The following is a 10880-nucleotide window of genomic DNA, read 5'->3' on the forward strand; positions in this document are numbered from 1 at the left end:
AAGAAAATAAAAATCTGTATCTATCAAAGAGATTAATTACAGACACTGAAGGAACAGAGTATCTATAAGTTAAAGTTAAAGGCACTTTCTCTGTTTCTGTTTTTTTTTAAGGTTCATTTGTTTATTTGAGAGACAGAGTTACAGAGAGAGAGAGGGACAGATAGAAAGGTCTTCCATCCACTGGTTCACTCCCCCCATGGCCACAATGGCCAGAGCTGAACCAATTGAAGTCAGGAACCTGGAGCTTCTTCCAGGTCTACTATGCATGTGCAGGGACTCAAGGGCTTGGGCCATCTTCTGCTGCTTTCCCAGGCCACAGCAGAGAGCTAGATTGGAAATGGAGTAGCAGACTTGAACCGGCACCTATGTGGGGTGCCAGCACTGCAGGCAGCTGCTTTACTTGCTATGCCACAGCGCTGGTCCCCCTAGCATTCTTCAATAAAGCACTCAAGGATAAATTCAGCTGTGTTGCCCTCTATTAAAAAACTGTCACTGGGACACTGAAGCTGGTTTCATGCGCTAGTTCTAAGCAAATGTCTCATGCTTACATCTTTCCCTGTCATTCTGTGTGTTCCAGACAAGGAGGAGTTTGTTGGCTATGGTGAGAAGTTTTTTATCGGTAGGTGATGATTACCAAGAGGTGGGTCCTACATCACTTACTAAGTTACTTCATACTGGCCCGATGCTCTTCTCATTCTTCCAAAGCTTCCTTTGCTGTTGGACGTTTTCAAGCTTGTTCCATGTTCTGGTTTTCTTGTCTAGTTCTTGGGTCACTAGTCTGATTTATTGAGTGGTCCTTGTTATTCATGTAGTTTCCAATCAATATCTCTTGATTATTTGTTAAATGCAGATCCTTTTGATTTCCTATAGATTGTTTCACAGGTTACTCACCTTACTCTAAAGAGACCAGTTTGGTGACTGTGAAACTCACTGCTTACGGCCACAGTTCTTCTTTCTTAAAAAAATTTATTTGAGAAGGGAGAGAAAGAGAGAGAGAAAGACATACAGACAGGCAGACAGACAGACACCAGAGAGCCTGCAAAAGCCAGGCAGGGCTGGGATGGAACCAGGAGCCAGGGACTGAACTTGGGTCTCCCCTCTGGGTGGCAGGGAGACAATCACTTATGCCATCCCTGCTGCCCCCTAGGGTCAGCATTAGCAGGAAGCTATGGTTAGGAGCTGGAACCAGGAGTCAGACTCAGGGACTCTGGTATGTGATGCAAGTCTCATAACCACTAGGTTAAGCAGCTGTGCCTGGTCACATTTCTGTAGTCTGTCACTTGGTTACATCCTCCAGAAACATAAGTCATGCCACACCCTGCCTCCATCATCCAGTGGCCCCCACATGCTCCATCACGCTCCAGTGCTTCTCCAAGGCCCTGGGTGGCCTGGCTGCAGTCCCCACTCCTCCCACCACCCTGGCTGTGGCTCACCGCTCTGCTGCAGGCTCCCCTGCTCCTCCTGGAGTGCCCCAAGCATGCTCGTTTCCCTGCATCTCGGCGTTTGCTGTTCTCTCGGCCTGGGCTGCTCTCCTCCCAGATGCTTCCTTAGCCAGCTCCGTTACCTCCCCCATCCCCTGTTCAATGCCACTTCTCAGAGATGCTCTCGTTGGAAATGCACCCTGTCATTCTCCACCCACTCACCCTTTCTCTAAGCACTATGTCTGTTGTTCACTTTTGTCTCTCCTCCATAAAATGTAAGTTTTCCAAGAAAATGGGCTTGGATTAGTTGGCCACTGCACATCCAACACCTAGTGCAGTGCCTGGGACCCTGGAGGTGACTTAGACCTAACAAGAGGGGTACTACTCATTTTCCCTTCATAGCATTTCCTGTCTTCTCCCTTCAGAAAGCCAAGTCTGCATTCATTAGCCGCTTACTGTCGCAGTCACTAAGGCTCCATCAGATTTGAAGGGAGAAGGAAGCTCTCCCACCCTGGAGCTCATGCTGTGTGCCTTTCCCCCTGCCCAGCTGGCTTCCGCCGAAGCATGCGCCTTTGTCGCAGGAAGTCTCACCTCAGCCAGCTGCGTGCCACTGTGTGCTGTACTGGTGGCTGCTACAGTGCAGTGGGCGCCCCTTACGAGGAGGTGGTGCGGTACCAGCGACGCCCTGCAGATAAGCACCGCCTCATAGTGCTCGTGGGTATGTATGTCCTAGCGTGCACCATCTCCCGTGATGTTTGCAGTTTTCCCTCTAGATTTGTCTGCATTAGGAATAGCAATAAGAGTAGAACTCTCTCTATGGAAATATATAGAACTCTATAAAAATAATGGTTTATGTTTTTAAGAAAAAAATAAAATCTGTCTTAGATGTGTGTTTATAGGTATAACTTTATTGCAGCCTGCTCTGTGTGTGTGTGTGTGTGCACGCGTGTTCCCCCATGCACAATTAAATTAAGAGGATATTATAACTGAGATTCTGTTTTGCCTGTTTAGAATTTGCCCTAGAAGCATAGATGATGTACCCCTAGACTGAATCATTAGTCTGTATGAGGAAAATAAATCCTTGGAGTCCGTTTCCCTAAGAAATCTATACTCATGTCCTTTACAAAAGTGCCTAACATCTTGTGAACTGAATCTTTGGTGCTAAAGAACAGTGCTGGGGTTACTGCTGTAAAATTGGCCCCTGCAGCAGTAGCATCCTGTATCTTACTGCCATCCTCTGTGTGCTCAGCTGTGACCAGGGCAGGCCCTGGTAGAGCAGAACAACATGTCTTAAAGCCAGGACCTGAACATTTGCAGGGCCCAGTGCAAAAATCAAAATATAAGGGAAGTGTTAAGGATTTCAAGATGCAATAGCAGAGCATCAGTCCAGGCTGTGATTTGGTGTCCTTCTTTTTTAAAAAAAAAAAAAAAACTTTTAAAAAACTATTTTTCTTACTCTTTTTTAAAAAGGCTTATTTATTTGAAAGAGTTACACAGAGAGAGGAGAGGCAGAGAGAGAGAGAGAGAGATCTTCCATCCTCTGGTTCACTCCCCAATTGCCCCAATTGGCCACAAGGGCTGGAGCTGTGCCAATCCAAAGCCAGGAGCCAAGAGAGTCTTCTGGGTTTCCCACACAGGTGCAGGGGCCCAAGGACTTGGCTCATCTTCTACTGCTTTCCCAGGCCATAGCAGAGAGCTGGATCGGAAATGGAGCAGCTGGGTCTTGAACCGGTGCCCATATGGGATGCTGGCGCTTCAGGCCAGGGCATTAACCCACTGCGCCACAGTGCCAGCCCCAGGGTGGTGTCCTGCTAAGCATATAAAAGTTGTGTAACTGCGAGTTATATACCCATGATGTTGGCACTGCCTCCACTTGGGCGTGGGAGTTCTGATTCAAGCATTCAGAAGTGTGCCCCTGAATTCGCTGTTCCTGAACCTGTGATTGTCGAGCTGATTTCTCATTGTGATGTGATGGAAACTTCATTTGAGGGCAAAAGGCAGGATGTCTTAGCTGATGTGAAATCAGGCCAGCATATTCTCATAGCACCTATCATTTTATGATGTTTGTTAGGGTGCCGGGTTCCTGCAGTTTCCAATCTCATTTCTGAACCTTGAAGTGGTGTGGGTCACTCCCCAGAAGTCACCAGGAAAATTCCCAAGAGTTTTCTGGTGGTGTTTGATTTGTGAGATGGGAAGGCACCTAGTCTCCCTAAAAACATTTGCTCTTGATTTTCTTCAATAGAACAATTGAAATGATTGTTTTGCTGCATGATTATATTTATCCTCATCTAATGATTTCTACATGTGACCCTTTGTGTTTAGGGCCTTCTGGTGTTGGGGTAAATGAACTGAGAAGACAACTTATTGAATTTAACCCCGGCCATTTTCAAAGTGCCGTGCCACGTATGTTTAGTTTTTCTTTTTTTATAGCAGTTCGTGTTTTGGTAAAACTCTCCTTGCCTCTTTGGACACACCAGCCTCACTGAACTGTCATGCCATCTTTGTTGTCAAAGCATAAGACACAAGGGATGATCTTGTCTTTGTTGTGTAAGACACAAGGGTAGAGGAAGTGGCTGATGGCTGTGATTTGGGAAGTAGCTGCTCTTGGAGAACCTGTCATAGCAAAAGATATGTAATGTGTTCTAAGGACCAGATCTGGGCTTGATACTGTGGGGAAATTCAGCCTGGGATTATCTTGGTTTCTACTCAAGAGGAAGCCCCAGTGGAAGGAGGCAAAAAGTACCCCCAGATACACCAGGGTGTGGAAGGAATCCCGAGTGACTAGCTGGGATAGAGATTGGATTTGAGAGACCTGGTGGTGGGGGAAGTGATGTTAGTGGGTTTACAGAATAATCCACTATGTCATCTACAAGAGAAAGGGGCAGATTCAAACATCGGAGAAGTCTAAAGGCAGCTGATAGCAAGCAGCCAGCAGCGGTGCCTACCCAGTCAGAATATCCCTGCCCTGCTTTCTCCTCTCCCCCTGTACTCCAGCCTTGGAGAGTTACTAAATGGGAGAGGAGCAATAGACCTGCAGAGAAAGAAAGGAGAAGCGAATCAGACTCCTCCTCTCGGCCCCGGGTTTCTTTGACTGCAGGCTTCCCCCGGTGAAGAAAGGCTGAGCCAGATGTGTGGAGGAGAAGCCCAAAACAGAAGTGAAGTTTATAGCCTTGCTTATTGCAGGGGAACAGGGCTTTAATTGTTAAACTGAGTCTGAATTATGACAATGAACTTGTGGCATGAATGATGGTAGACTTTTAAAAACGAGCCTTAAGTGTGATCAGAAGAGCCACAGGATCTGCCCGATTTCCACCCAGCAGCAGTAGGACACCTGAAATGTTGTTTTAGGGTCACATCCCAAACCCTGGGTATCCTGAAGTGCTGCTTCTGTATGCGGAACAGGCGTGAATCTCAAGAGGAAAATCTCTAAAGGGTTCGTCACGTTTCAGTGCTCTGGGTGAAAGTGAAATGCTAACAGACTGTGGGGGAATTTTAAGGGATATGGATAACCACCATCAAAGTGAGAAAATGTGGCACAAATGTTGCTTTCAAAATTGAGCAAATGATTTTTAGTGTCCACTTATGGATGCCTTGGGTTATGTAGCAATTCATGCAATTTAATCCACCGTATCAAATATCAGTCCAATGGAAGCAAATGAGAAGAGGCATCTTTGGTTTATGTGAATATAATTCAATATTAACCAAAGCCAATACAAAACCTGGAACATGGCAGGCACTCAGTACACATTCGCTGGGTAAATGGATGATCAGACATGAAGTGACTTTTAGCTGTTCAGCAGACTCCTATATTCCATGCCAGGGGCAATTTCAGTTGAAGAGTCTCTAGTCAAAAGGGCCACGTCAGAGAATCAGAGAATCCAGATTCGGCCCAAGCTCTCTTGAGTTTTGTGCTCCCTGGAAGAATTCCCTGCTCCACTTCGGTACAAGGGCATCTGGGGAGGACTATAGGACCACATGGGCCTTCTTCACTTCACACCTGAGATAATGTGGGGCAGTAGGAAACGTGAGGTGAGGAGGAGTCCGGACACCTACGTTCTGGCTTCCACTTCAGTCTTCATGAATTCTGTGAATGTGAGCAAGTTAAGTACTCTCCAAAAGCTGCAGTTACTTTCCAGTGAACCGTGGATAATAATGTTTCTCTTAGCTAGACGTGTGGGTGATGAGATGACTTCATGGAAATGTGCCATCCAAACAAGATATTGCCAGTACTGATACCTGGGGGTCTTCAGACACTTTAGGTTCACGGATAATTCCCCAGTGCCTGATCTGAAGTAGTAGTGTTCCCAGAAGGCCCCCTTATCCTGGCTTACTACCTAAGACATCCTTTTTTGTACCATGAGCCCTTAATAAAAGTTTATAGATGAACCAATTTTGATGTGAGAATGTCATCTTTATTACCAATTCAGGTTCCTGCTTTTGGTTATAGCTTTTTATTTTCTTATATTTGTTTATACATTTATTTATTTATTTTGATTGACCCAAATGCATATTGGTAATAAGATAATTTGAAGACTCTGAAACATTTCATTCCCCTTTCTGACAGATACTACTCGTTCCAAAAAGAGTTATGAAATAAACGGGCGTGAGTACCACTATGTGTCAAGGGAAACCTTTGAGAGCCTCATTTACAGTCACAGGTGAGGCGGAGGTTCAAACATCCATTCTGGCCTCTATTTTACATTCAAAATTGATTGCTTATTTTTATGCACCATCTAAAGCCCTGGGGGGAGTGGGTAATTCCTTTTGTTTCTGAAGAGGTAAGCAAGGAATGTATGTTGATACAGTAGTACACAGACTCACTGGATGTGAAAAGGGAACAGGATTGAGCTGCAAACTTGAGAGAATTAGAGGAAGTAATTTTTTCTCTTGCTGAGTATCCACTAGTTCTTTTTGAACTAGTAAAGTCTATATATTCAATTCTTTGGATTTATCTTCATGTTACCACTAATGATGTTTCACTTGTAGAAAAATTCTTTTTTTTTTTTTTTAAGGTTCATTTGTTTATTTGAAAGGCAGAGTTAGAGAGAGAGGGAGAGGGAAAAGGGTGGGGGGGGGGGAGACCCTGACCTTCCATCAGCTAACTCACTCCTCAAATGACATCAGTGGTCAGGACTGGACAGGCCAAAGCCAGTTCCATCTGTGTCTCCCATGTGAGTGGCAGAGGCCCAGGCACTCAGGTCATCTTTTGCTGCATTCCCAGGCACATTAGCAGGAGTTGGATTGAAAGTAGAGCACTCAGACACAAACCAGTGCCCGTATGCGATGCCGGCGCTGCAGGCAATGGTTTAACCCAGCCCCAAGAATTCTTCTCTTTGTCTCACCCTTGCAGGATGCTGGAGTATGGTGAGTACAAAGGCCACCTGTACGGCACCAGTGTGGATGCTGTTCAAGCAGTCCTTGACGAAGGGAAGGTCTGTGTCATGGACTTGGAACCTCAGGTGGGTCTGTTGGGGATATTTCTCAGCTCCCCAAAGTAATGAACGTGTGTCATCTCCTTTGTACACATCTAATTTTATTTCAAAATTATTTATGTATTTATTTGGAAGAGTAAGAGAGAGAGAGAGAGAGAGAGAGAGAGAGAGATCTTCCATCCACTGGTTCACTCCCCAGATGAATGCAATGGCCAGCGCTATGCCAGGCTGGAGCCAAGAGCCCCATCTGGGTCTCCCACATAGGTTCAGGGACTCAAGATCTTGAGCTATGTGTTCTGCTGCTTTTCCCAGGCCAATAGCAAGGAATTGGATCAGAAGTGGAGCAGCTGGAACTTGAACCCATGCCTATATGGGATGCCGGTGTCACACGCAGCAGCTTAACCTGCTGTGTCACAATGCTGGCCTCAATCACTTTTTGTATCTAATGGCCAAGAGCTTGCCTGAAACACCAATTGCCAATGTCTTGATTTTGGTTGAGAAAGAGTTGAGTTGAGGTGGTGGTGGGGTGGTCAGAGAAGTTAGATTATTTCTTGCTTGGGTGTTGGTCACAGACATCACACTAACTTCTCATGGAGGGAATTACATGTTGTTTTACACAAGGAGGTGAGGTTGCTGTGTTGCCATGTTGGTGGTCACTTCATTGAGATCATATGTGGAATGGAGCAGGAATGAGCAAGTTAACATGAAGTCAACAACATGGGATTTTGAAGTCCCAGTTTTTATGATCATTGTACTTTGTGTTTTCTTAGTCATTTAAAAAATACTTGTGTGCTAAAGAGACATAGAGGAAGAGAGATCTGTTCAAAGCTGGCAGTCAGTGTGGGGATGGCAGTGGGGTCATATGTGAGGTGATGCGAAAGGAAAGGGAAGTGAGAGGGAGACTGAACAGACCCACCCTGAGAGCCTCTCTTTGTCCTTGTCATAGGAGATCAGTACAGAACCCCACTCTCAGGAAGTCAGATTCTCTCACACACACACTCTTACCCAGCTAGTAGGATTTCAGTAGCCAGTCATAACTAGTAAGAAGAGCCAGGGTGGGCCGGCGCCGCGGCTCACTAGGCTAATCCTCCGCCTAGCGGCGCCGGCACACTGGGTTCTAGTCCCGGTCGGGGCGCCGGATTCTGTCCCGGTTGCCCCTCTTCCAGGCCAGCCCTCTGCTGTGGCCAGGGAGTGCAGTGGAGGATGGCCCAGGTGCTTGGGCCCTGCACCCCATGGGAGACACCTGGCACACCAGGGCACCTGGCTCCTGGCTCCTGCCATCGGATCAGTGCGGTGCGCCAGCCGCGGTGGCCATTGGAGGGTGAACCAACAGCAAAAGAAGAACTTTCTCTCTCTCTCTCTCACTGTCCACTCTGCCTTGTCAAAAAAAAAAAAAAAAAAAAAAAAAAAAAAAAAAAAAAAGAAGAAGAAGAAGAGCCGGGGTTTGCCCTTAATTTTGTTTCTAGAATCTAGCTTCTTAATTACTAAAATGTTTGATTTTTAAATTTTTTTTAGGGATTGAAAAATTGGGGATGACATGAGACTATACTCTGTCCAAAAATAGTTGTTAATTTCTGATCTTAGAGATTTTGAGAACATTAATGTTGAATCTAGGAAGCTAAGATTCTGTTTTTGAATGTGCTTTAACTTTTCCACGTAGGATATTCAAATGGCTCGAACTCAAGATCTGAAGCCCTATGTCATATTTATAAAGCCATCTAATATGAACTGTATGAAACAGTCTCGGAAAAATGCCAAAATTATTACCGATTACTTTGTGGACATGAAATTCAAGGTAAGGTACAGTCAAAAATCAATGGAGTGCTTGCAGTGACTGTGAAGCTGGGGGAAGATCTGAGTTAGGCCAGTTGAGCACTTTGGAAGTCATTGTCTTCCTTGTTCTTTCTTTTGTACCAACTCCTGAAGCCCCTCAATAAAATGGTTTGGTCAAAGATAAATTGCTGTATTGTTTCCAGAGATCACTATGTTAAAGGGTGTGCTTTGTTGGGCACACATTTAGCTTCATGATTAATTAAGGTGCCAGTTAAAACACCCAGGTCCCATATACAGTTTCTTGCTAATCCAGTCCCAGGGAGGGGGTGGGGCAAGGGAGAGAGAGAGGAAAGGGAAGAAGAAAGAGAGAGAGAGAGAGAGAGAGAGAGAGAGAGAGAGAGATCCCATCCCTGATTAATTCACCAAATGTGATAATAGCCAAGGATGGGCCTGGAATTGGGAACTCAGTTCAGGCCTACCACATGGATGCCAGGGGCTCAATACGTTAGAATCTGCATTACAAGGAAGCTGGGATTGAAACCATAGCCAGGAATCAATCCCAGGTATTCTGATATGGGATACAAGTTTTACTTATTCAAAAGGCAGAGAGACAGACGAAAGAGAGAGAGAGAGAGAGAGAGAGAGCGAGCGAGCAAGCCTTCTATTCTCTGGTTCAATCCCCAAATGCCTGGGGCTGGACAAGGCTGAAGCCAGAAATTCTATCCTGAGCTCAGTCTGGGTCTCCCCTGTTGGTGGCAGGGAGCAGGGATCCAATAACTTGGGCCATCATTTGCTGCCCCCTCAGGGTGGGCAATAGCAGGAAGCTGGAAGCAGAGTGGAGCTGGAACTCAAACCCAGGCAATCCCCGTGGCATTCAGGTGTCCCAAGTGTCCCACTGTGCCAGGCACCTGCCCTGGGTGCAGACACTGTAACCAGCATCTTAACTGCTAGGCCAAGTGCTTGCCTCAAGTCACCTTTGTATCATCCTCCATCTTGTTACTTTTATCTTCCTACTTTTTTCAATGACTACGAAAGTCTGATTCTCCAGTTTGCCTTTCAGATACAGTCTGGGGCTGACTTCTCTGAGTCACTGGGGCATTTAAAATTGTGTTCTCATTTTGATGGCAAACTTGTTTCACTATCATATGTATGGTCACTATCATACTTGGTCACCTTTTAAGGGAGTATTGCAGCAAAATTTGTATTTTGAGTGCTCATGGACACATTAAAATAACAGCAATTAATTTAATGTTTTAATGCCCAGTGAAGGCCAAATGCCTTCACAGAATGAACATTTCATAATAGTAGAAATAGAAAATATTACAGTGAGTTAGGGACGTCCAAGTCGACATAGCCAGGTCTCACTCTCATGCTAAAAGCAGCCATTTTGTATTTGCAAAGTCATATTTTTCTTATTCACTTTCATTTGAAATTGATGTTCGCATTTCGAACATCTAGCCTACTTGCTTTTAAATAAATAGCTTCACAACGAATGTGACAGCATCCGCGTGTATTATTTCTATTTGTCTCATGAAGTCCGTGCTACCTGCCTTTTTCTGTTTCATTTGAAGGATGAAGACCTACAAGAGATGGAGGATTTGGCCCAAAAAATGGAGGCTCAGTTTGGCCAGTTTTTTGATTACGTGATTGTGAATGACAACTTGCAAGATGCGTGTGCCCGGTTGTTATCTGTTGTACAGAAGGCTCAGGAGGAGCCTCAGTGGGTCCCCGCCACGTGGATTTCCTCCGACACCGAGTCTTCATGAGGTCCCCTGCTTCGGGCTGGAGTTTTAGCGCTGCAGCCTTGTCGGGGAGACCTGGAATAACAGCTGCTGTCTTAACAGCAGTACTGACCCATGTTAGTGTGTGCAACTGGATAAGTGCTGCAGTTCATTAACAGTATCGCAACAGTATGGCTCTGTATTATATTGCAAGGCTGTGCAGAGTGACACATTTGGCATTTAGGGAAACCTTTCTCTTTTCCTTCCCCTTCGATGCGGTTGTGGTGGGCATATCAATAACGTCACCAAGAATGAGCGCTTCTTAGGGACTTCAGGTCTTTCCAAGATTCAGTTAAAAGGAGCTTTCCTAAATAAAATGAGCAGTATTTAATTTCGGAAATGCACTTTATGAAACTTCTGTTTTGTGAATGCCTTTTACACAAAGTATCTACTTGGCTAACTCAGCAAGAAAGGTTAATGTACACATTTCATGGGTAACATCAACACCTCGAGATACTGAGATACCGCAAGTC

At 45.3% G+C, this 10880-nt stretch overlaps 1 protein-coding gene across 3 annotated transcripts in view; it reads left to right on the forward strand.

The window, feature by feature from the left end:
* The window catches only part of MPP4 (MAGUK p55 scaffold protein 4), a 45038-nt gene extending 34291 nt beyond the window's left edge, over positions 1-10747 (forward strand). For 2 of the 3 annotated variants that reach the window (XM_070070381.1, XM_070070382.1), the window contains exons 16-22: positions 578-619; positions 1969-2139; positions 3744-3824; positions 5986-6079; positions 6772-6880; positions 8514-8648; positions 10198-10747. In XM_070070381.1, coding sequence (XP_069926482.1) covers positions 578-619; positions 1969-2139; positions 3744-3824; positions 5986-6079; positions 6772-6880; positions 8514-8648; positions 10198-10392 — 827 coding nt within the window. In that variant the 3' untranslated portion in view covers positions 10393-10747. The remainder of the gene's footprint in view (positions 1-577; positions 620-1968; positions 2140-3743; positions 3825-5985; positions 6080-6771; positions 6881-8513; positions 8649-10197) is intronic. The other variant, XM_070070383.1, reaches the window with a different exon arrangement.
* The last annotated feature ends 133 nt before the right edge of the window (positions 10748-10880 follow it).

Source organism: Oryctolagus cuniculus, chromosome 3 (assembly GCF_964237555.1).
Source record: "Oryctolagus cuniculus chromosome 3, mOryCun1.1, whole genome shotgun sequence".
NCBI classification, from domain to species: domain Eukaryota; kingdom Metazoa; phylum Chordata; class Mammalia; order Lagomorpha; family Leporidae; genus Oryctolagus; species Oryctolagus cuniculus.